This window comes from Patiria miniata, unplaced genomic scaffold (assembly GCF_015706575.1).
Source record: "Patiria miniata isolate m_02_andy unplaced genomic scaffold, ASM1570657v1 HiC_scaffold_20, whole genome shotgun sequence".
Taxonomy (NCBI): Eukaryota; Metazoa; Echinodermata; class Asteroidea; order Valvatida; family Asterinidae; genus Patiria; species Patiria miniata.
This window is the reverse complement of record NW_024037059.1, coordinates 30879056-30905770: the sequence shown is the minus strand read 5'-3', so window position 1 is coordinate 30905770 and position 26715 is coordinate 30879056. Positions and strand designations below refer to the sequence as shown.

Sequence of the window (26715 nt, the reverse complement as noted above, 5' to 3'; positions counted from 1 at the left end):
TTGTTGAGCATACTTCAAAAATTCAATTTAATAGTATTACAATATTGATCTTTAAACATAAGGACATAAAAATGATTACAAATGCGTATTTTATCTCTGAGATATGGTAGTTTAATAATAAATTTCATGTGCCAAACCTGTTTGTCAACGGACAGCTTTATTCCATCCGCTTGACTGAGCTCCAGAGCTTGATTTGAAGACAAAAAACACTACACTGTAGACTTACACGTGGACAACAGTAATTTTGGCGACTTATATTCAAATTAGCATTATAACAATATTTTTGCGATTTTATTAAAGATTTTTTCACCATGTATGGGTGAAGAGTACATTATAAAAGAAAAAGTTCAAATAAGTTAATTAAGTAGGTTAAAATTCCTGTCAAAAGTGGGTTTCCTTCTTTTTGCACCGCCCTGTATGCTGTAGGAAACTCGCATTCTAATGATAAATCATGTACGGTTTAAATTTCTCTTAAAAAGTGTAGTATTTAAAAGGAGAATATTTTAATCATTTTACTTCTTGACTTTGTGTTTTACCACACCCAAACTAGGCACTTTGAAAACATTTGCAAAACTGAGATAGCAGAAATCACTCGGTGAATCAGTTCTGATTTTGAAAATTCGTTAATTTATATAAATGTTCGTCTTTAAGAGTTTGTATTCTTTTACACGGCTGAAGCAAAATATGCTCACATCATACCTGTAGTTATGGGTTGATTTTAAAATTTGGAAGAAAAACCAATTCCTCTTGGAGACATTTATCTTTCCCCGCTTTTATGTATTGCAAAATAGTCATATGCAGTTCAATTATCAAATGAAAATTTGTGGCCCCCAAGTGTTAACTGTATGAATGAATGAATTAAAATTTGGTAAGGTACAAGAAGTTTTTTGCATTCTGGATAAAGAGTCAAATTCCTTTTTAAAAGGTTACTAAAGAAAATGTTGTATGAGGTAAGGAGATTAGTTTTTAAGTTGATGGTATATGCATATTTGTCCTTATTTTTTATGCGCCCAAAAGTTGAACTTTCAGAATCTGCCATTTTAGACTTGGCGTCCTGCAAATGTTGACACAGTGCTGGAGACGGTGGCGGAAGGCGCGTGCTGCAAGTAAAAGCTTCTGATGGAATGCAGGATCACCCCTGATGTCATTGCACACCTCGTTTGGTGCAACACACGAACGAGCACGTGTGCAATGACATCAGGGGTGATCCTGCTTTCCTTCAGAAGCTTTCGGCCGCAACACGCGCCTTCCGCCACTGTCTCTGAAAGTGAGTATTTTTAATTTGTGTTTGGCATTTAAGCTGATGAAACTCGCTCCATAAAATTTAGTCATGCCTTGTTTACATGATCTGAAATTTTTGTTTATTTCCATTGGTAAAAAAAACAGAGTTATTTAGCATTAATAAGATGGAATTTTGCGTCAGTGTGATGTAAATCAAATTAGGTTTTGCCCTTCACCGATGTCAACACTGTATACTCAGTGTGTTACCTCCCGAGTGAAAGTTGGAAAAAATCACTCGGGTGGGACTCGAACCCACGACCTCCTGCTTTCTAGTGCAGATGTCTTACCACTCGACCACCGAGCTATTGGGATCGGTTGGCTGGTTCGAATCTAATGTGCATAGCAGCGGGTACCACATTAACTATTAATTATTTAGGATCAAAAAGTAGGACATTTTTTTTTGACATGTAGTACTTTCACTTCCCAGCTTTTTGTTGTGGTGTTGTTCAATGTGAATATCTTATACATACTATTGTCTTGGAAGAGTAATAATATATTTCATAAAGACATACTTTGTACAGATACCCAACTATGATACATTATCTGCTCTGTAAAGTATGATGTAACAGACAGGAATTTGGTTGCATGTGCTATCATTAGTTGTGGAAATGATTTGAAGTTTGCAAACTTTTATGTTTTTGGTATCAAAAGATGCGCAAGGCTCGAGGCTAAAAACTCATAACAGCTCGGGTCGCGACAAAAAAAAATGTCAAGGCTATCGCGGAAAAAGTTGGGGGGGGGCAGATTCCCCCCTCCCCCTACCTTTTAAAGGGAATGTACAACATTTGCTTTTGTTGCAATTTTCAGATGAGATACCTGTTCAGGTGGAAAATAAAAGGTTTTTCCATCAAATGCATTTGTACTCTTGTCATATTATGTGTCATAATGTTTGTAAGGAATAGGACATGCACAAATAGGTACAGTGAAAATCCATTACTGTAGTATTGTTTTGGCTTCAGGATGAAAAATGACTACTTTTACATAATTGACATTTTTTCAGCAAACCAAAGTGCTGTCCTCATGATTCGTTTTCAGTATTTGAAATTTCAAAAGGCAAAAGGTTTTAGAGTTGCATTTTTTGGGTCACCCTGCGTAATAGTCACTACCAATTTCCTCACATGACATTTGTTTTCTTTCCGAAGCCAAACGGTACGCAGAAGTTTCACAAGATTGGTTCAGTAATATCTCTTTTAGTGGCACAAATGCTTGCCTTTTCACCCATTGTTATAAATCAATAGTCATAAAATTACTGCTGTAAATGTTGCTTTCTTTTCCTACTTCCATCACATAAGTAGATGAATAATGCACTATGATTTACATTTATTGCATGTTAAATAGCAGTTGCCAGTAACAATTTGTTAAAATCACATGAACTGTGTGTTGAGAACCATTAAATATGTTATTAAAGCATACAATTTCAGTATAGATTTTGCCTTTGTATAACCCTTTCGTTTCCATGGTGACAAATATGCTCAATGTTGCATGCCAGTTCGATAATGTGTGTCTTTTTGTCACACGAATTAATTTGCCTTTTGTTCCTGCGTGTTCACCTGTTTACTTATAAACTTTCCAAGAATATGTGAATAGCGCCCTCAATTTTGGCAGCATTCTCTGATTGGTTGAAAAGGAATGCATACAGAAAATACAAACCCGGGCGTATCCCCCCCCCCCCCCCCCAATTATTGTTTTTTTATTTCCAGCAAAATATCGTAGGCAAAACTGTGCCAAACAGCGCACTCATTAGAATGGTCTCATACTACTTGTCTCCCCCCGCCCCTACCTTTTCAATTTTAGAGAGTGACCTCCCCATACAATACAAAGCAATCAAATTTGATACATTATTGTTAAGTTTGTCTTAAAATAGTATGTTCTTCGACTCATCTGAAAAGAGAAAAAAGAATTAGGCCTACTGAAAATATCCAAAAGAAACTATATGTATATTGCTGTCCGAATACCATTTGGACAGGCATTGAAATAGAAATGAGATTTTAATCATTTATTTGAGTCAAAGCTGAAACATTTTTATTGTCAGACCTTGTGTTTTGAATAAAGTAGCCGATAAATTCGTTTCTTCTCCCCTGCAATATTGATGGCCAACAATTATGGCAGTTCGGTTGGGAAACTGATGAACCAGTGATGAAGCCACAGCCCAGGTAGAGCCGAGGTTTGATAAAATTGTATACATTTGAAACCCAGACGTATCAAGTGAAATCACGGTGCACGTGTTTTGCATGTACTGATCATCGGCGAAATCGGACGGTAGTGACATGTCAGCACGAGCACGCGATCACTAGCAGTAGCAGTACAGTGTCAAAAATGCCTTCTCGCGGTCGTGGGTTTCGGAATCAAATTCCACATGTTCAAAGTCAGGAATTCAGCAGAACGCCAACCCAACAGTGGAATTCCAGTTTCGAGACAGTATCTGTAGGGTCCAATGATGTTGGTAAAATAATTGGTGGGTTAATGTTTTTGATTGACAATGAATGTGTTTTGACATGTTGAATGCGCCATAGCCGCATCGGACCATTTTGTCATGTTTGTTACTTTGTTGCTGTCACGCCCCAACTATCGCATCGGTCCCAACTATAGTTGGGCCTGTCCCAACTATAGTTGGGACGGTCCCAACTGTAAGTTCCACTGTTGGGCTGGCCCATCTATAGTTGGGCCACTCCGATCTTTTTATTTTGCGGTGTCCCAACTATACTATAGTTTACATTGATGTACAACCATGTGTACAACTGTAAAACGTTCCCTACAGCTCTGATACACGTCTGACTTTACTGGGGACCACTGAAATTCGTTATTGATGGGGCGAATCTATAGTTGGGCCACTCCAATCTTTTTATTTTGCGGTCCCAACTATAGTGTACATTGTTGTACGATTATAAAACATTCCCTACAACTCTAATACACATCTGACTTTACTTGGGACCAATGAAATTATCTATGGGTGGGGACCATCTGTAGTTGGGCCACCGCAATATTTTTATATGGCGGTCCCAACTATAGTTTACATTGATGTACGACGACTATAAAACGTTCCCTACAGCTCTGTTACATACTGTCCGACTTTACTTGGGACCTTTGACATTAGCTATGGGTGGGGCCCATCTATAGTTGGCCGGCCATGGCAATCTTTGAATTTTGCTAAATGTTGCTGGACAATCAACCCAGCAGCTGGACAACTCATCCAACTAGGCAGTACCACGTGACCGGCCAGCCTTGCGGCATGCATGCACGACGAATACACGGTGCCAGCGCCGCGGAACATTTAATCCAACAAGATCTATCAAGCATGAAGCATCCGGCGCAACTCCAGTCCTAACTATAGTTGGGCCGACCCAACTGCCGCACTATAGTTGGGACAGTCCCAACTATAGTTGGGACCGATGCGATAGTTGGGGCGTGACATCGCCCATTCATTCAGCCCAGGCATTGCGTTTTCAAATGCATTTCGGCTCATTGCCAATTCGCCACATATATCTCTTCTGTTCCCCATCACTAACATTAGGTAGGGTAATCCTTATCTTTAGGACACCTATTTTCACGAGCTCGAGTTCTGTTCAAAACTGACATTTGTACTTGTTTGTTGACTGTTGTACTGTCCAGTACCAAAGTGACTTTTGCAGGCTAAAGCTAGACCATGTTGTACTTGTAGACCCTTTGTAAGCCTTACGGGTCGCGTAATACAAGCGAAATCATTATATCTTTTGATCCGCTACATATAACCATGTATAATTTTGCCCATAGCTAATCACTTACTTGTTCAGCTTCCTGTGAACTTACGCGAGTGTTGGATCTGTCATTGCCAAAAAAGTTGGTGTAAAGTACGGCACAAGTTTGTCACAACCAACGTTTCAAAATGATCAGAAAATCAAAGACAGGCATGACACTCTGGAAAAAATGTTGCAACCTGACGCGTGACGCCACTTCCGCGCTTGTGTACAAAATCTATGGAGAGTCATTTCCTAACAAAATTGGAAATATTTCTCAGTCCCAGATTCATGTCTTATCATTTTTGCAATGAATGGCCTTCATTGAGATGATATATGAAGAAAAAAGTGGCGTCAGGTTGCAACATTCTTTCCTACACTCTGGTACCCCGAGTTCTGCATGTGCAAAACGGTAAGAGTCCCACCAGTGGGTACCCGACTAACTGTCTTGCATGGCAGGATGACTGTAATACCATGTAAAATTTTGCTAAATCCACTTCCAAAATCTGCCAAATTACCCAGTATATATTGCTGTTCCATTGTGCACGGGTTTGTTTCAGGGATCTTTAAAAAATAGGAAGGTTTTTAAAACCAAATGTGCCATAAATATAGGCCCTATTTTCTCTAATCTTTTTCATTTTCCTTCATCTACATAATTCTGCCGAAAAAAAAAATAGTCTGCTGGATTTTGTGTACAACTCACTTTTGTATGCAAATATTCTGTCAAATGTAGCCGAAATTCGGTTAGAACGGTCACTCTATCACAGTAACCACGGATCACAATAGAGTGTTTTTACTATAGATTGAAGCGTGGCTATATGTATATAACCATGTTAACGGGTCTAGCTAAAGCAGGCTTTTTTTTTCAGATAAACTCACGTTAATTGTGTTAGCTGTAATTTTGAAAGCACTTTCAAAGAAAATGTGACTTTCCTACCTGTTTTGCAGTTCGCCATCTTGGTTTTTCAATATATTTTCTGTTTGTCATCGTCGTCTTTAACCCCTCATAAATCAAAGCCCTGCCCTCTTTCTACAAAATTAAACTTGCTGATATTCAAGAAGGTGTCATTGCCAACTGTTCAAATGTGACAAGAAATATCAGAATGTCACTTTTGAGTGTCATTTCGTCAGCTGTTTTGGTGAGTCTTTTAACCTTATATAGGAACGGGGTCCCAAAGGTAAGGATTACCAACATTAGCACTCAGTACTTACCATACCAAGAGTGAGAAGGCCTAGAACTAGGCCAATTCGCTCTTTACACACTTCGCCATGGGCATTCACAGCCTCGATCTGGCAACTTTACACAATAGATATAGCTGGTTCAGTGATTCCCGCATCGGGGTTCAGATCACTGAACCGGCTATTTTTATTGTGTAAAGTTGCCAGATCGAGACTGTGCATGCCCAGTGGCGGAGCGTGAAAAGAGCGAATGTTGCAATCCGACGCCATTTCAGCGGTTTTGTACAAAGCTAGGAATAGGGTCCTAAAGTAAAAGTAATGATTACCCTTTTACGTGCACATGTGAGTTTGCATTCTTTGGCATCATAGCACGGCACAACTCAACAATCATGAGTGTTTTATGTCATTCAGACAGATCTGGAATGGACATATGTACAGATCATTGACAAGTGGAAACTATTCATTTTATCTTTCGTTGACGTCCTGCTACATCTCTATGACTTTTTTATGTTGAAAAATTCAACAAGAAATTGACTGGAGCGGGGTTTGAACCTCCGGATAACCGTTCCGGTGCTCTTACCAACTAAGCTATCCAGCCCTAAGTTGGCGGTTCCCAGTTAGTTAATATTTTTGTTCAAGGGGCGCTAGTCAGAAGCCATAAACCAGTATGCCATACAGCCAGGGATCATGCCCAACGTCACGATGCAGAACTGGGAAATAGCAAACGGGATCACTCGGAGAGGATACGGCTTTTTATTACAAATTGTCAACTTTTTTTTATGTTGTTTATTTTGCAGGTAGACAAGGAAGCAAGATCCGTGAACTTCAAGATGACAGTGGTGCTAGAATAAAGGTCGGACCAGTGTTTTTTTGTTTTTTGGGGGGCAGTTCGAGAGATAGACAGAAAGATTTCAAAAATCACTTCAGAAAGAACAGGCTTTGTACAAAATGCAAGCTTAAAAACCAGAGGTAATTGACCTATCGCCATTTGCGAGTTAGCCCCGCCCCTTAGACAACCCGATGGAGTTTTCATACACTAAGTTTTGTTTGTCTCAAATTTTGCGCATTCCGCATCCATTTGTAGGGCATGTAAGTGGACAAAATTTCACAAGTTGCATTGATGCGATTCTAACACGATTCTACAGCGATAGGTCAATTGAGTGGATGCATACATATATGCACACTCAAGCCTGTTGCAGCAGGAGAACCCATCTTCAGGGAATTTTAATGGTGAAATTTTAAGGCCATTCAAAATAGATTTTTAGGTTTTTATCACTCAGATTGAAAAAAAAAATCATTCGGGAGGGGAATTTATATTTGTTTTTAATATTTTATAAATCTCATATCACAGACACTGAGGAAGATGTACCTTTAGATGGTCGACCTGTGGATCTTGTCACACTGTAGGATTCTCATTTTGACAAGTGTTGCATGAAGCTACATTTATTCATCAACCTTCAGAATCTTATCTCCTTTCTAAGCTAAAAGACTTAGAATTATGGTAAATGTGACATTTTCTCCGCAGGTTCCAAGAGACCAGGAAAACGATGATGGCACAGTCCCTGTTGAGCTTCGAGGGACCGAGGAGGCCATCGAGAAGGCTAGACAGATGATAGAAGAGCTGCTGAGACCATCAATGTCTTACAAATCCAGAGCATCTCTCCCAAGTACTGGTAGGAGTGAGACCATGTTATATCAGACCAGTATGGTAGTTGAGCTTTTGCTCAAGTCCTCGTGGAGTGCCGTGGCCTAGTGGTCTGGAACATTGAATTCGTGGTCTGCGGGTAATTCTGCAGGTTGTGGGTTCGAGTCCTGCCTAGGGTTATGGTGCGTGTGCCCTTGAGCAAGGCGCTTTGTCACTCATTGCTTCTCTCCACCCAGGAGTAAATGGGTACCTGTGAGGGCAGAGCTGGTTACTGTGAGATTATGTACTGTGTAGATTATGGCCAAGAGCGCCAAAATGGCTGCCTACCGGCCGTGTATGCTCCCCAGGGAGTTGAGAAGGTTTCAGGAGTGTTTGCCCATTGAACAGGGGTAATAACAATTGTAAAGCGCTTTGATACCCAGTTTAAAGGCGCTATATAAATGCCTGTTATTATTATATGCTGAATTTATTAGTTGAAAAGCACCCAAGCTGTGCTGACTGAATAAAGTACTTTAACTCTCGTATAGATGCAAACATGCATTCTGTGCAAAGTTGTCATTTCAGTCGAACTCGGTCAAGTGACTGTTTTTAATGGTGAAGTTTCAGTTTCGGAAGAATTGCCCCTTTGCTCAGTGACGAACTCCCATGCTTTTAAAGATGCTTTTATACCTTTTTTTTATCTACTTTCTTTTGATTTTTCCAACATCACCATGATCAGCAGCAACGGCACCAAATGGAGAATACAAAAGGTATAGACCCACGTTTCAAAGAACGCAGTTTTTTTGAATTTATGAATCACCAAGCCTATTTTCTGGGTTTTTTCCTTTGATATTTAACCTCCGTCTCTCATAGTCTAGGTGATATTTCAAAAAATGTTACAGGAAGAGGCTTTTTTGAGTAGAAGTTGGCAACTCAGCTATTTTGGGGTGCTGAATCCGAAAATGATGGTTACCAAGCTGGAGTTTTAGTGAACATATGCCTAATTTGCATAAATCTTTAATACCTGTAGTGTAATATATTTGTTCCCATATTTGGGTATAATTTTTTATTATTTTATTTTTTGAAATGTTTATTTTGGTGATTCTACCTACACTTCCTTAATTCAATAACATTTTTTAAAGCATATAAGTGACTGAATAATTATGAGGACATAGTAACAAGCCAAATGGCTACTATTATACCCTAAACTTTCGCACATTTACCTTGTCTTCCAGATATCATCATGTAGTCTTGCCAAACCTCAGTATTGATGAGCTTCAAATTCAACAAGTTGCTAACTGGCACAGTTACCCTATTATACTTTATGGAAAATCATGTGAACAATGAAAACATTGTGATATTTAGCAATATTTAGCAATTCACGGAAATTGCAACGCGAGCATTTTTCTGTGGCAATTGAACATTATAGTTTCTTCATTTTGCTGATTGAAGAACAAACAACGATTGCTTCATTTCACCAGAAGTTTAACAAGTACAGCAAAAAGTGGGGCTTTGTTGTGAAATCTGTTGGCTGTGACAAATTTTTGATTTTTCAACAGGTTTCATGTTATGTACAAAAATGTAGGGAATTTCTTCTTTTCAGCAGGTGTCTGATGGAAAAATTACGCTTTTTGAATTTTGAATGTTGGCATCTCTGATAGGGGTTTCTGGTAGTTGGTGACCAGCCTGTACAAAAGAATAGGAGTGGTTATGTTTTTTGACAGTTTGTGGCAGTTATAAAAAAAGGAGAGTCAATCTCTGTTATTGACTTTGTTTTCATGTATTTTCTTGATAGACCCGTGATCAATTGGAAGCAGGCTATTGCGAACGCTGCCAACAGCGAAATGGAAAAATGGCACGGTATGGTATTGTGCATTTTAAATTGTACTTGAAAATTATCCAAATGTATGTGGCTCATTTGATAACTTTACTCTTTTCATGGATCGGGTAAAGGTTACAGGCATTTTGTTAAATCGATGTAGGATTATTTGCAATTACTGGATAAAATACCTACTAATGAAACAACAGAAACACTGTTTAAAGTGAAGATAGGACTGGTATCAAATACCCTGTGAAACTGTTCCGCTAGAAATGATATTAAAGAGAAACCCTAACCGCCCTGAATCCTTCAAAATCTTCTTTGCCAAAGTGGAGGAATTTGGAGGATTGAGGTTACATGGCAAAAGTGCATTACTGATTTCGTAGGATGCACTTTGTCAAGATCTTGGGCCAGACATTGTGTTGTTTTTGCTCAGCCATGCATAAATATAGGCCTGGATTATGCTTGAAATCCTCCGTACTGCTCCAGGACGTCACTGGCCAAGCCGCAACATATTGACAGTCACTGCCGCAGGATTTTGCAGGATTCAGGCAGTGGTCACCCCTCCACGGACCATATTCGAGAAATAATGGAGGAATTTGCAGGATTGAGGCTATATGCTATTTTCCCATTAGGCCAATTGGAGGATTTTGCAGGATTTAGGCTACATCCTAGCAAAAAGGCCTAATAAATATGAAAATTGAAAAAACAAAAACAAAATATTTTTGTTGCAATTTGCTCCACAATGGCCTGTGCCCATTTACGTCTCATTTTTCCACAACGCCTTGCATTTTCAAACAATTCCTGTGCAAAGTTGAACAAGATTTTATGTATTACTGATTTGATTTTTTTTTGCCAGATTATCCTGAAGTTGTGAAGGATTTCTACATCATAGCACCATCGGTGGAAAACTTGACACAGTCTGAAGCACAGGAAATCAGGTACATTCTGACATCCTTTATTAACAACAAAAACTCGGGACATAAATGTCACCTAAAGGGAATGTACATAATTGGCTTTTGCTGTAATTTTCAGAAATGAACTATTTGAGGTGTTAGCATAATAGATCAAATATTGTTACACTGACATGTTCGAAGTTTTGCGTACGAAAATGCTGGAAAAACCAAGAAAAACAAAATTTTCAAGTAGTCTGGTTCCCCGACTCCACTTAAAGATGAAATGGATCAAAAATGCCGGAAAATTGTAAGGTGAGGGAACCAGTCTAGCTGGCCTGCACCCATTCATGAACATGGAACCAATAGCAAACAAAATTTGGACTGAAAAAAAAATGGTAAATATGGAGCAGTAGTTGAAAAATAGTTTTTCCAACGGTGGTCGGCCGACCACCGTTTGAAATGTACACAAAAGTAACATTTTTCTTGAAAATGACTTAACACCAGGTGCCAGAATTTTACAGGATGCTTTAGACTGTCATTTACCAACATCCTAGTAAGGTATTTCATAACAACTTGGTAGTTTTATTTTTCGATGTTTGCAAATGTTGTATATTCCCTTTAATTGAAATACACTCTACTTGAATAACACTGTACTTCTCTGAAAATGATGATTATGCACACATAATGGTGAGAGAAATCAGAGTTTTCAAAATCCAGTTATCTGGAAAAAAATTCAAACTCAAGAATAACTGTTTTCTGATTTCACTGGAAGTTCCCATGCAAAAAAAAGAAGGAAACCCACTTTTGACAGCCATTTTCACCTACTTGTTGAGCATATTTCAAAACTTCAATTTAATGGTATTAAAATATTGATCTTTAAAGTTAAGTGACAAAAAAATGATTGCAAAGGCATATTTTGTCTCTGAGATATAGTAGTTTAAAAATTTCATGTGCCAAACCTGTTTGTCCACGGACGGCTTTATTCCATCCGCTTGACTGAGCTCCGGAGCTTGATCTCAAGACAATAAACACTACACTAGACATACACGTGGATTTTGGTGACTTGTATTTAATAGCATAATAACACTATTTTTGTGATTTTTTAATAGATTTTTTCACCATGTATGGTTGAAGAACTATACTTCACTACATTATAAAAAAAACCAGTTCAAATACATTAAGTAAGTAGGTTAAAATACCTGTCAAAATGTGTTTCCTTCTTTTTTTTACCACCCTGTAGTTCACAGTCATTCCAACAAAAAGTGCCCTCCACAATGACTAGGTATACTTTGCAGGTTTCAATGACCACTGGGCCTTCACAAAAACACTCCAGAGCTGTAATGGTGAAAAAAATGGATGGGAACTCTCTGATAAGTCAAATGGGCAGGCTATTCATATACCAAGAAGACCGCTAGCGAGTGAATGCAGTTACAATCAGAGACCATGGAACAAATTGGGGCACGTTCCACCGTTGTTTTCTTAAGCTTGTGTCACAAAAAATGGAAGGCTTAATTATTTCAAAAAATCTAAATCGAATAATGGAAATCAAACCAAATTTTAAAAGGATTTGAATCCCGCCACTATGCGCACAACAATAATAAACTCTTGTAACGTTCGTCCCATGAAAGCCAGTACAGATATTGTTCCCAATGTTTTAATTTTATTTTGTAAAACTTCATCTCTGATTTATATTTTTCTTCAGAGAGAATTTGGGAGTAACCATAGATGATGATTGTAAGGATAACCCCAGGCCTGTCCCCAAACCAGTCCGAACATTTGAAGAAGCATTCCACCATTACCGTAAGTAGTCTACGTCCTTGGTATCGATGGATACTAAATATCATTATCGAGGCTTCTTTAATCCTAACTCCCTAGGCATGTTTGCTAGGATGTAACCTCAATCCTTCAAAATCCTCCAACTGCCTCCATGTAAAAATAGCATACAGCCTCAATCCTGCAAAATCCTCCGTTATTTCTTGAATGTGGTCCTTGGAGGGGTGACCACTGCCTGAATCCTGCAAAATCCACCAGCAATCACTGTCAATATGTTGAGGCAGAGCCAGTGACATTCTGGAGCAGTATGGAGGATTTCAAGCATAATCTACACCTAAATTTATGCATGGCTGAGCATTAACAATGCAAGGTCCGGCCCAAGACCTTGACAAAGTGCATCCTATGAAATCAGTAAAATACCTTTTCCATGTAACCTCAATCCTACAAAATGCTCTATTTTGCAAAGAGGATTTTGGTGGATTTGGGAGTTAAAAATCCACTTTGTTAAGGAGAGGTCAGTGGCCTCGTGGCCTGGAGCATTGAATTCGTGATCTGCGGGTAATTCTGCAGGTTGTGGGTTCGAGTCCAGCCTGGGTTTGGGGTGCACTTTTTCACAGTACCAGATTTACAGTGATTTTCTTAACATAATTCATCAACTTCTTTTCCATACTTTTCGTTTCAGCTGAGATTATGCGAGAGATTCGCAAACAGAAATTTGAAAAGCCTTCTGCCATTCAGGTATCGGTAACAAGTTTTGGTTTTTAACAAATATTGTGAAGTAATTATGCAAGTCCTATCATTAAAAAAAAATACAAAACCATATTTCATTATTAGGAATGCATGTTATTAGATGCATATTAGACAGACCTGAATCCAAGGTTTTTGAAGTATGTTTACATGTTGCTTCGCTTCAAAAATTATATTTTTACAAACTTTAAATTTTATAATGAAGTGAACTTACTACCACTGCCTCAGTAGATGTGAGTTTTCTACTGTTCGTAATGAAAACATTGTGTTGTTGCGACACCCTAATTCATTACAAACTATTACCTTTTGCCATCAATATATTGAACATCTGATTGATTGTATTTAGTCGCAAGGTTGGCCTGTTGCCTTGAAAGGTCATGATCTGATCGGCATAGCGCAGACTGGAAGCGGGAAGACGTTAGCCTTCCTACTACCAGCTCTCATTCACACCGACCTGCAACCAATGTGAGTTGAAGAAAGTGGTAGTTTAACAGCTTGTACTGTGAATGTGAAGTTCTGTTTCTCCATAATGTTAGATGAACATGTATAAGTTGTGATTCCTGTAAACTTCATTATAACACGTCACCCACAGATTCTGTATCTTGATTGGCCTAGAGCGAGTCACATGGTATTCGCTGCTTTTGCTATCTTGCTGTGCACAGCCAAAAAGACTATACGCAAAGCAACCAAAGTACTACATGCATAGTAACCAAAGTTCTATACCCGTTGCAACCAAAGTACTATATGCATTACAAACGGTATTGCGTACAAATGCATACGGGTGTGCACGTTGCGCGTATTGTTCCCAAGCGCTAGCACTACAGAGCTGGGCTCAAACATTTTGTGAAGGGGTGGTTTGGAAAAGTTCAAGTAAAACCGGATCCGAGGGTGAGGTGTTATAAATCAAATATTGACTGCTTTAAATTGTGGTCCATGGAGCATTTTATTTTCCAGAGGCGAAAGAACGCTCCATGGATCACTTTATGTACTAAACCACTCCAAGCAGTCAATATTTGTATAATATAAAACAAACAGAATTAGAAGACATCACTTAGGGGGCACCACACTCGCATGCAGGCAGTACGCAGGCACTTGGTGCTCCTACAACCAATAGGGTTTTTAAACTTACATGCACGTCTTGAAATAAGAATGTCTGCAGCCTACGCATAAACTTGGCATCATCTCAATAATGGCAATGACCAGTGTCTCTCAAATCCTTTCATTATCTTATCTCGGTTTGATTCTAGACCCAGAGAACAGCGTGGCGGACCTAACGTCCTGGTCCTATCACCAACTAGAGAGTTGGCATTACAGATCAAAGAAGAAGTTAGCAAGTATTCCTATAAGGGTATCAAGAGGTAAGTAGTGGCAGAAAGAAACGTCTGCCTCTTCTTAACGCTAACCCCGTCAGTAATTTACTAGGAACCTTCCTCACTCTTGCAAAATCCAACACCATATGGTAAACTCAACACCCAAACTGTTGGACTTTGATTATGGTGGTATGCCTGACCCCATGTAAAGCATAATCAGTTGACTAGTGCAGTACCCACTCCAACAGATTACAACAAAATGTGCTTTTGGATTTTGAAGGGTTGGGTGGTTAGGGTTAAGGGGTGCCTTTAGGTAAATACAAAATTTATGATTATGGTGGTATGCCTGACCCCATGTTAAGCATAATCAGTTTACTAGTGCAGTACTCACTCCAACAGATTCCAACAAAACATGCAGTTGGATTTTGAAGGATTAGGGTGGTTTGGGTTAATGTTATGCTCCTCATGTTCTTCAACAAATATTAATTTTTGTCTTAATATAAATGTTCAGCTTGTTTTTTTTTCGGCACAAACAGATTGTCTTTGCAAACAGACTGGCTCCCGATCGACACATTATCGCTACTCATTGTGGGTCGGGAACCAGCCTACCCTGCAAGAACAGCATTATTGTCTGTCAGCCAATATTTCAAAATTGTAAAGTAATTAACGCATTAACTAAACATCGGCCAATGTGTTTGTGGTTTTTTTGGGGGGGGGGTGGGAGGGTGCTTTCTCACTCAAAAGTGACCGATTTTTGTATTGCTAGAAAATTAGCAATTTAGGAAAGGAATCTAATTTTCAGGATGAAACTCTAAAATAGCACGGGGACGCAACTTTAAAAAGTAGTCTGATTTCTCTTTCAAAATCTCTTTTTTCTCTTTTTTTTCTGGCTTCAAAAACACTTTCTTATTTTTATGACTTTTGCATGCAGTGTGTGTGTGTATGGTGGCGGCAACAGAAGGGAGCAGATCAACATCGTCCAGAAAGGAGTTGAGATCATCATTGGTGAGTCACAGCGCCCTCTTGTGACAGTCCTGCGCTACAATTTTTTTCTATTTAAGAAATGAAAGGCAGACAATGGGTGCGTTCGTTTAGCTCACCCGGGTCGACACGGGTCAGCCCCGTGCCATGCGATTAGCTCTGACGTCATTCTCGGGGCTCGAACGGGTCAGCCACCACAGACCCTGCTTGCTGAGCAGAGTCACTGGTGGAAGTATGTCATGCATGCGTTGTTCATTCCCTTGAAACAGACGAATTTGACGGCCGGACAGTGGAAATCTCAAGTAGACATAAAAATTGACTTTATTTGAAGTAAAAGGTAATCATTTATTGAGTTCATTGCAACTTTAGAGGCTATAATTCCAGCCCAACTTGTTTGAGTTTTGCAATTGACTTAAAAGCAATAAATCTCAAACTAAATCCCAATCCGAAACGGTTGTTTTTGTCAGTGGCCCGTGCGAATAACTATTTGTGGAATATGGCTTTATATCAGAAGTTAGCTGGAAAATGTTGCCTTTTGTGAAAATCGAAATTTTCGGGAAAAAATAATCCCGTGGTTAAATTCACTTGTTCATTGCATAAACCAATTGGACGGGGTTTAAACTTTAATTTGTTTGGCGTGATTTGTCATGGAATGACCCCAAAGCAAATTAGTAACTTCAATATAAACATTAAAGAACGCACAGGCGTGATCTCCAAATTTTAGCCACCTGTAAACTTGAGTCACTAACGTGGGATTCACATATATTTGTACCCCCAAAGTAGCATTTCGGTGCCTTTATTTGCTACCTATCGCCCCTTGAGAAGAGGCTTTGCAATCAAAATAATATATGAACCTTATGAATCTCGCATTGCTTTGGAATGTATTTTCTTTGTAAATTTCCTTCATAAAATACTTCATTTCTAACAACCTGCCTCCTTTGTTTCCAAACATTAGCCACACCCGGCAGACTGAATGACCTCATCATGAATGAGATTGTAGACGTCAAATCAGTTACATTCCTTGTGAGTATATATCGACATCAATCAAGTTAAGATTAAGGTGATAAATATGAACTTGGCCGGTCTTAAACAAGAACGTTTAAGACCGGCTCAGGTGACGCTGATAATTCGATTCGGGCCATTATCGGCAACCAGGCCCCTGAGCCGGTTTCAAACGTACTTGTTAAAGACCGGCCAAGCTCACATTAATCCCCATTCATAAATACCTTTCTGTCTAAAAGTCAAAACAAGTCAAAAATTATAAATGTCAAACAATTTGTTAAGCAATTTTACTTCATGTTTTTTATGTAAACACCCTTCCGTCTATGTTATGATATATCATTTTTTGTCAAGTGTATTATTTTAGAGTTGATCATATCTTGTGGATGTATTTGACAGATACTGGATGAAGCAGACCGTATGTTAGACATGGGCTTCGAACCACAGATCATGAAGATCTTGCTGGATGTACGACCAGACAGACAGACCATCATGACCAGGTTGGTTGACCATGAAGGGGGTACATTTTCTGAATTTTCACTAGTCCATTCACCATCACGTGCCAGATGCTACGTTTGCTGTTCACCAAGCGCGTGCTCGAGTATTAACGCACAGGGTAAATACGCATTCGTATTGGACTGTCGTCACGGGTTACCCATGCGATAGTCCACTACGCATGCCCTTGACGAAGCAATTGTGGAATTGTCACACTGGTGGAGTACGCACGCCCAAACATCGCCCTTGCTACCGTGAAAAGACGGTTGCAGTCGTAATGAATGTTGTTTTCCTGAGCTCAATGATGCTGAACTGGAGAATATTGTGGACAATAAAGATGCCTCCAGTACTAACAAAAAGTTGTCCACAATGCGGTATAAACTTTTCTGAGGTTGAGCAATAATATTCTTTTGGTGAGCTGGACAAGTTTCCGAAAAATTCGGCAAATGAATATGTATGAGGTGTAGTAAAACAAACATGTTTTCTTTCAGGTGGAAAGTTGATATTAGCTCCCCTCGGTATTGGAAGTTGACAAGCTAGTTAGTTTGTTAACTTCCCATACCTTGTTATGTTTGTGTAATGAGAACTAGGGCATAATGGTTGAAATGCTGAGAACATCTCAGTTCCTTGAGGGAACCGCTGTATGTCATGTGGTGTGTCAGCAAACCTGTACCAATGTTGTTATTCAACTACGTAAAGCCACATGTTTTATTTGAGGTGTCCATTATTGCAACACTGCTTTTAAGCACATTCCACCTCTGAGGTTAGCACGCTATGTATTGTGCTTACTGCTTATGCTCTCTGTGTATGGTCTCTGTAGAATGGATGGCAGCTCTGTTAGCAGAAAAGCATGTACATAGCCGTGTCTTTAAAAAGACCAATGCATTACGCTGTGCCTCGGATGTTTTGACCCATCACAGTAGTGATCAACCCTCCTGCTATTTTATTTAAATAGTCGCAGACAGTCAAAATTTCCATCCACTTTCCCTGCTATACTTTTAACACAAGCTAGTCACAAACAGTCAGATCATATGTCAAGCAAGCACTGTGACTAGTCAAAATCAGTCGGCAGACCATGATCAGACAAAGCAGGCAAGTTGTGGGCACAGCTGGCTTATCAATCACCTACAGTCAAAGCAAAGCTGTATCGAACAGTCGCAGCCAATCAATCGTGCTTTATGTAGGCCGGGAGCTCTTAACTGTTGAAAACAGTTGAGAGGACAACTTGGAACAGAATGTGTGTTTGCATAGGAGGGATAAAGCCCCAGATGCGTGCACAAAAGCAAAAAATGAGTAAGTGCGTACGATGCGTGTGGCTAGAACATACATAATGGCATTGGAGTGCGGCACGCGTTGTTGCCCACGTAGTCTAAAAATATTGGGCGTAGCATAAAACGTAAACACTTGTTGTGGTTTTTGAAGAAGTTCTATTGAATCCAAGAATGCTATCAGGTGTTTGAATGTTTGGAGGGGAACATTGTTGCATTCTTTTCTGTCTCATTGCAGTGCTACGTGGCCTGATGGTGTACAGCGACTTGCCAGAAAGTACATGAAGAATCCATTCCATGTTAACGTTGGATCGTTAGACCTCTCAGTAAGTACAGGTTTTATGTTGTATCGAATTTCAGCCAATCAGATATCCTCAACTTTCATATGCCAGGTTTGCAGTATTGTTGAAGCCGTGTTACAACTAATAATGTATGTAATAACACCAACAGATAACGTATCACTAACTGATAATGTAACAACAACTGACCAATACTGTATCACTAACCGATATTGTTACAAAAATTTACCGATAATGTAGTCAGAAACTTGTTGTAACATTATCGGTATTTGGATGGCTCAGTAATCAGAGGCTGAGGACACCAGTTTTGCTTCAATTTTGGCATGAATATATAGTATAAAATTTGAGAACATATTTTCAATGTTGATCTTTTTTTGTTTTGTTTGTACAGGCATGCCATAGTGTTACTCAGTTGGTGGAAGTCATTGATGAAGAATACAAGAAAGAACGGGTAAGTGTCACTTATCAGAATCAGAGATAACACTTTTCTGATTTTAATTGGAAAATGGACTTTTCAAATTTATTTCAAAAATGCTGCTTTTTCTGACAATGAGTTTATACCGCGTTGTGGACAACATTTTTTTTTTAGTAGAGGAAGTGTCAATATTGTTCACAATATTCTCCAGTTCAGCATCATTGAGCTCAGCAAAACACTGATTAACGTTTACGTGTGCCGCCATCTATTCGTGTGTATCTAGGGCGATGTTCGCGTATGCGTACTACACCCGTGCGACAGTTCTATGATTGCTTTGTAAAGCGCGTGCGTAGTAGACTGTCGCACGGGTAAGACTGCGTATGTGTATTTACCCTGTGCGTGAATACTAACGAGCACACTTCGTAAACAGCAAAAATAGCATCTTGCAGGTGATGGGGAATGGACCAATGAGACTTCAGTTCTCTATCATGAATATGTATGAGGTATAGTAATTGGATATAGGTAGTTCAGTATATTCCTTTCATTAATCGGGTATGGGTTTTCTTACCGTGTTTTTTTTTTTATTTGTCCATTGTGTGGTTGCAGTTAGTAGACTTCATTTCAAGCCTACAAGAAGATGAGAAGCTACTGGTCTTTGTGGGACGCAAATCCACGTAAGTTGGTGGAATAAAAAGTTGCCAAGATTATTCAGTACTGGAATAGAACTTGGGGCAAAAAAAATTGCTATGTTTTCAAATAACCCGACAGACCTTACAAAATGTTGTACATAGGGTCGACATTTATATTATTTTTTACTAAATTTTATGGTGAATTATTTATGAGGCTTTGCCTTGCCAACTTCCGTAGTGCAGTTCAAAATTGATTTGACATAAAATTGAATTTAATGGGTTTTTATTGAATTTCATGGAATTAAAAGGAATTTAATGGAATTTAATGGAATTTAATGGAATTTAATGGAATTGAATTGTGTTGCTGCTTTCAACAGGGCAGATGAGCTGTCATCCGAGATGTCACTCCTGGATATTTCTGTCCAATGTATCCATGGCGATAGGGAACAATACGACAGGGAGCAGGCCCTTGCTGAATTCAAAGAAGGTAAAAGATTGCTCACAATGAACAGCATTACATGAATGCTGCAAAAAAAGAAAGTCCACACTCATTGGAGGGGTTATAATTTTGAATCTGATCGTCGTCTTATGGCGTCATTTATATAGACCTTTGGAGAATTTTGTACGCTACATTTTGATACCAGAGACTGTTAATCGTTCAAGATTGACAACAGTTTATGAAAAATGATGCAGTTTGAAAAGTTGCCAATTTAGTGATAACGCGAGGAGAAATTGCTAGGCGTAACCACACATGCCCGTAATTGACCCCTGTTGATTGCACAATGTCCAAACAAAGCGCAGGTAATTCAATTCGCATGCTCCCATGCATACAAGCACTGTGCGATCGATATTCCCTGCCATTCGTTTCGGACAATATAACATTGTCACGCAGCAACTTCCACTTGCGTACTCTTTAAATTTGCAACTTTTCAAACTGCATCATTTTTCATAAAATGTTGTTAATGTTGGATGGTTAACAGTCTTCGGTAGCAAACGGGGTATCAAAATGTAGCTAACAACATTCCCCAAAGGTCTATATAAATGACGTTATCATTAGACGATCAGATTCAAAATTATGACCCCTCCAATGAGTGTGGACTTTCTTCTTCTTCTTTTTTGCGGTGGTTAGTACCATATATGCTAATACCTAACATAGTGGGGAATGGTTGAATTTTGACTCCAAAAACTATTACAAAATGAATCATGCGTACTTCTCGCAAGATACGCACACAAACCAGTGCGTGCACGAGGTGTGTCTCTTCGACTGGAGCTCTTCCATGGGTTTGTACGGAGTGTTCGCAAACAAGAGAGGGCGTTTATGTCCACTTTCGAGAGCCCAGTGAACCGGACACACCACGCGCGCACACCAGTTCGCATGCGTATGGTGCAATGTACTTGCAACTCATTTATTCCGTGCGCAAAGCCATAGCATCTTCGCATGACCGCAGGTGCGTCGGCAATGCGTTCCATTGTCTCTTCCAGTGGTCTCCCCCAAGTACATTGATGGGGTACTTGTGCACGGAGCGCATATGGGGCCAATTTCACGGCGCTGCTAAGCACAAAAATTTGCTTAGCACAAAAAAAGACTGGCTTATAAAAACAGGTTACCAGACAAAACTCCATGTGATTTTCATGCTAAGCAAACAACAGCTGAATACTAATCACGAGCAGCATACATTACGTGGAGTTTTGGCTGGTAACCTGCTTTTATAAGCCAGTCTTTTTTTGTGCTAAGCCAAAGTTTCAGGCCCATGGTCTCTGAAACCGTGGCTTGGGGCCCAAATCTGGGAGTTGGGTCTTTTTTTGTCTGTGACTGCATGACCGGCAGCCATGTTATGTAATCATAGCCATAGTCAGAACCCTCTTGATATCTGTACCTCATGCAGGTTCAGTGCGTATCCTGATAGCCACAGACGTTGCATCTCGTGGCCTGGACATCAAGGATATCACGCACGTCTTAAACTATGACAGCCCCAGCCACATTGAGGAGTATGTGCACAGAGTCGGTCGCACGGGTCGTGCTGGGTAAGTTAACCAAATTTTTTTTCCCCCTTTTTTTTCCCCTCAAGGGAAACTGTTTAGAAGAAATATTTCTCTTAAGTATAAAGAAATCAGATATTAATCATTACATAAAAGAGAGAATGGATCCCGTTTCACATCAAATTTAGTAAGATTACCATTTGTAGTAAATATGAATTTCTCTAATACATTGTGTGGCCTAGAGGTTAGAGTTCCTGACTCATGATCAGAGGGTCAGGTGTTCAAATCCAGCTGCTGGTTATATGTTGTGTCCTTGGGCAAGCCACTTCACCCTACTTGCCTAACGGCATAGGAGAAGATGTAGGTTAAGGGCGCTCAAATTTTTGTTACGTATGCCAAATAAAATCGTCTCGTAATCTAAAAGCACGTTTCTATTCAAGGTCTTCTTAATCCATTCACTAATTTGGGTCCAGAACGATAAAGAACTCTCACAAGTGCAAAATAAGTGAATCAGAGTTTCCTTTTCTACATGACAGAAGGAACACAAGTCGTTTACCAATCTTTACCAAATAAGAATTGACGCCCAGGATTCTATGAATTAATGTTCTTGGTCAGCACTGGAAGTTTATTTTATGACAAGTAGCAGCGACATTATTCCCTGGTTCAGAAAAAATACACCAAAGAAGCGTTTTATTGTCCTGTAAGACATTAACAAACCTGGCAAAGTGCAAATAACTAATTGCTCTGAAAGGTAATATAAAGTAAAAGTAGCCTCCAGACTATCCAATGAGCATTCCTTTTCCCCAGGCAAAACTCGGGGGGGGGGGGGGAGAGCATTTCGAAGATTTCTGAGGAAGACTCGGGCATGCAACTTTTCTTCGGATCCGCTGATTTCCTCGGTTTTTGCTTCTCAAGAATGCCATTTCAAATTGAAAAATACTGTACAAAGTCTTGTGTGGTTTGGAATTTCCTCATTTTTTCTAGTTTTGCTGTATCGCACGTATAACACCTAAGCCAGAGACTCTTTGTAGAGATATCTGAGTACCTAAACCACATCATATTGTGAAAGTACTTTTCAATTTCTAATTAATTAAGAAGTCACCTGCAGTTTTTTCTAAACTTCCCCGTAGCATGTGAGAAAAATGCTCATTCTTGTTTGAATGGGCGTACACTACATGCACACGGAGGACAGACAAACGAAGGGAGAACAACAGATTCTTTGTTGACATCGAGTTTATCTTTTGTTGAAAATGGACCTCGATCGTGCGTTTAAGTGCTTTGTCTAAGGGAGAGTGTTATATTACAGGGACAAAGGAAAAGACAATGGCTTGTCCTCGGGAGTTATGTAAAACACTATCTGGTACATGGTACCCTCTGGAGACATGTGCACAATAGGAAACACTAGATTGAATACGTCTCCACAAAGCAATTTCTATAGGTGAATACGTCTCCACAAGGTTATCACGAAATAGATATATGGATTTTACTCAAAAACTAGGAATTTCCAAGGTTTGTTGATTCGTCCCAAATTGAAGTATTTTATGTAAGGGATATTAAAACCTGAATTTCAGCCCAGGAAATTCATTTTGGTGAAAATAGGAGCATTTTGAAAGTACACTTTCAAACTCGCAAAACTTTAGTACACGAGAACAAAGAAATGACTCCACAAAGATACAAATTCCAGAATGTGTGACCGTGTACATGGATGCAGACTCCTTTAGCATTGTGGAATTTATGGCATATGTCCTTTAATTTCTATGACACTGCCATGAGAGTGCATGGGAAAATCATGACAATAAGAAAACACCATGTGCTCAAGGCCAATTTGAATTGTTTGCATAAAGAAATGAATGCATTTTACCAGTTTTTGAGGTTGAAGCATTTCAGAAATCTGCACTGTGCATTTCAGCAGTTAATTCTCGGAGTTTGTTTATTTTGATTGCGTTGTAGGCGTACTGGTACCTCCTTGACCTTGATGACACGTCGCGATTGGCGTTGGGCTGCGGACATCATGCGCATCATGGCTGAAGCTAACCAGGTCAGACAATGCTTTCAGGTTATAATGTTTTTCAGGTTATAATTAGGTTTTGGTTGCTACAATGTATTGATATTTTTAACTAGGTTTGTAACGACTTTGTTTTAAGCCATTTGTGAATGACCTGAACCATTCACAATAAGCCAGTTCGGTATTCCAATTGTGCATGTGGCACATGTGCACATCAAGATTTGACGAATTTTCTTTCATCGTGTGTGTGCAAAAGCAAAGCGGGGTACCAGCAAAATTGAATAGATCATCGTGTTCTGAAGTAATATTTTGCAAAAAAAATACAAGGTGTCTTGTGTGTCCAAACTTTTGTATGAACGAAATTTTCCATCTCTTTTCCGATTGCACAAAAAATTACACAGAATGCCGATTGGGTTACCACGTCCCCCATAGCCTTGTTTGCATTTGTCTGCAGTGTTTATCCAGGGGAAAAAAATCTTCGAATCTTGTTGGGAACCGGACTGTTGTAGAATACTGAACTGGTTTATTCCGGTTTGAATTAATGTGGTTCAGTGGCCATTTTGCCACGTTTAAGTATAGAAACGTTTGCTATTTCATTTGATGAACTAGGACATTATGCACAACAACAAAATGGTCAATAATGGTTACTGATAGCTCAACGTAGGCGTTCATGTATCCGTTCGGATGCGAAACCCCTCTTTAACCTTTGAATGCAGCATTTGCGATAACACTTACTGATAGCTTAACGTAGGCATTGACGTATCCATTCAAATGCGAAACCCCTAACCTTTGAATGCAGCAGTTGTGAATACTCACCGCTCTCTCTTATTGTCTCTTATCAGGAAATCCCTGACGACCTGTTGGAAATGGCTGAAAGATTTGAGCGGCACAAAGAAAAGAAAGAACAGGAACGCGCAATGGAGAGAGAAAACGGCGGCGGTGGCTACAGAAACAGGGACGGTGGAAGGGGCTATGGGGGAGGGGGGTACAGGGGAGGAAGTCGGGATAGACCACGTGAGGGCGGTTTTGGGTTTGGTGGTGGGTTTGGAGGTGGGCGTGGGAGAGGAGGGAGGGGTGGCAGACGAGGTGGCCGTAGCGATGATGGCTTCCAGGGTTTCTTTATGAGTTAGTGCCAGTGTTTGTATACACGATGACATCTGTTTCTCGTGGTGCTATTGTGTTGGAGCCCATGGACTTGACTGGACATTTTACAGTGCAATATAAGCCGATGTTGCCGTAACAGTTGTTGAAGTCATTTAAAGAGTTGTCGCCAGTGGTGACTGGGCTTTTGGCCTGCATGGGAGATTACATAAAATTTTCAGAAGTGGAGTCAAAACATCCCTAGATCTTAGCCCAGTGTTAGCCCAGATATTGTCAGTCCTCTAATTCAAGTTGCTTTGCCAGCATACTGATAGTTTGTAAGTTTTGAAGGGTCAGACATTTGGGTCAATTTTCTCCCAGATCGTGTTGAAGCAACATCCAATTGTGGTTTACATGTATATTAATTTTTAATTTACCACTTCAAAATTGAAGTAATGTTCTGTTGTCCATCCAACCAATTATGATGTTTCACACGTAAATGCCTCAGAAGGTGCAACTAGGTGAAGACATCGGACATTTACTGACCAATACCTTGTTTGTTTGCGCAAAGCTAGTGCGCCGGCAGGTTCCACATGCGCGCCGGCAGGTTCCACATGCGCGCCGGCAGGTTCCACATGCGCGCAATGAAGCAATGCGATGTCACCCTCAGTGTGTGACATACGTTTTTATAGACCAGACATGTGGCTGTCCTAGACCAATGAAAATACAGTATCCAAGCACACGATATAACAATAATTGTTGTGATGTACTTTGCATCTGCTTAGAAAGACCCAGGGTTGAAGGAGCTTTAGTTGTAGGCCATATTTTGTTGTAGGGGCCTGGTTGTGGACAACGTCCCTCGCCTGTGGTTTGGGACATTTTCAGCATCCAGGCCCCTAGCTGGTGTTAAAGGAACTTGTTCAAAACTGGCCAAGCACATATTTATTCCTTTATTTATAAATACCTAAGACAGTTTCACATTCCCATTGGTCGAGAGCCCGTCATGTGGCCGGTCTTAAACGGATGATTAAAACGCTGCTGGTTAGTCTTCAACACTTTTCCTGTGTCACAGGAAATTTGGACTCCTATGATATCCAGTGCCTTTAATGGTTTTATTGGTTGAACGTTCATCCTCACGTAGGCATGGGCAATACTACTAGTGAGTCAGTATTTCATCGACCTAAATTCACAACGCACTCACCACAGCTGCATCTGCACGACATCGCGCAGTACATGCAGTATGTGCGACCACGACACATGCCAATCTCCATAAAAGGATTTGTTTACGTCTTGCTCATGAGCTGGACACTCCATTATACAGCTAAAGTTTTGTTTTATCTTTGACTTGTTTTAATTTGGAAAAGGTATTCATGAATGGGTATAAATATGTGCTTGGTCGGTATTAAACACTCTGTTTAATACCGGTTGGAGTCTTGATGCTGATAATTACCCTCGTCTTTGGCTCATGTGAATATCAGCATGCAACTCCAACCAGTCTTAAACATAAAGTTTAACACCTCCCAAGCACACGTATTCCCTTATTTGTGTGCCAACTATCTCATATTACAGATAGTTCCTTGTGAATGTATTTTGTTCACTTTGCACGGACATCTGAACCTTGAGACCAAAAATTTGCATATAACATGCTAAGAAAGTAACATATTTGTTAAAGTATTATCACATTTGTAAATGTTTTAATGTTTCTGTTAAATAAACTCTTTTCTTTTTCATATTGTTTTATAAGTGTTTGTGCAGTTAGGTATTTATATTAAGGGTGTTACCAAAACGAGGAAAACATATAGAGTACTTCGGCGACAGCCATTTTCTGAGTTAGCACCAGGCGAGCGTGAGTTGCGCACGGCACAGGTAATATATATGCTTACACCAATAGTGTTACCAAAATGTGTGTGCTTCATCTTTAAGAACACGTGCGGTGTGCGCATGAGCACGGCACCACCTAAAAAAATGACTTCTTATTTTGTCTACCAGATTACACAATACGTAATAGTCTTCCAAACAAAAGAATTTTAGGAATTGGGTTTCCATATCTTACTGCCAAGATGGTGGTTTCTTTTATTTTTAGTTTGTTTTGGCATTGCCTTGTCTAACTGCCATTTATTTTGCCAGCTTGATAATTGTAGGGATTTATTTTCATCTTTCAAATCTACACGTCTTCGCACATTGTATTTTTGTAAGAGAATAAAGAGAATTCTTAATGTTAT

The 26715-nt window shown here is 39.6% G+C and overlaps 1 protein-coding gene across 2 annotated transcripts; it reads left to right on the top strand.

Moving 5' to 3' along the window:
* The first annotated feature begins 3561 nt into the window (after window positions 1–3561).
* On the top strand, window positions 3562–26715 carry LOC119728609 (probable ATP-dependent RNA helicase DDX43). 2 transcript variants are annotated; one of them, XM_038200911.1, is made up of 20 exons: window positions 3562–3736; window positions 6971–7026; window positions 7699–7846; window positions 8540–8567; window positions 9593–9657; window positions 10476–10557; window positions 12215–12312; window positions 12968–13023; window positions 13379–13497; window positions 14280–14390; window positions 15274–15347; window positions 16279–16346; window positions 16722–16822; window positions 18324–18411; window positions 18776–18835; window positions 19406–19473; window positions 19806–19915; window positions 21315–21453; window positions 23359–23446; window positions 24256–26715. In XM_038200911.1, exons 1-20 carry the CDS (start codon window positions 3598–3600, stop codon window positions 24541–24543), a joined length of 1986 nt encoding a protein of 661 aa, XP_038056839.1. In that variant the 5' UTR covers window positions 3562–3597; the 3' UTR covers window positions 24544–26715. The 2 variants fall into 2 exon arrangements, with proteins under 2 accessions (XP_038056839.1, XP_038056838.1); XM_038200910.1 differs by having other exon boundaries at window positions 8537–8567.

What these genes read in the sequence shown, in the direction of transcription:
- LOC119728609 (XM_038200910.1), top strand. Translation starts at nt 3,598, where the DNA reads ATGCCTTCTCGCGGTCGTGGGTTTCGGAATCAAATTCCACATGTTCAA. An exon ending in CGAAATGGAAAAATGGCACG is followed by an intron (nt 9,658 to 10,475) that starts GTATGGTATTGT and finishes TTTTTTTGCCAG; the next exon opens with ATTATCCTGAAGTTGTGAAG. An exon ending in TTGGATCGTTAGACCTCTCA is followed by an intron (nt 18,412 to 18,775) that starts GTAAGTACAGGT and finishes TTGTTTGTACAG; the next exon opens with GCATGCCATAGTGTTACTCA.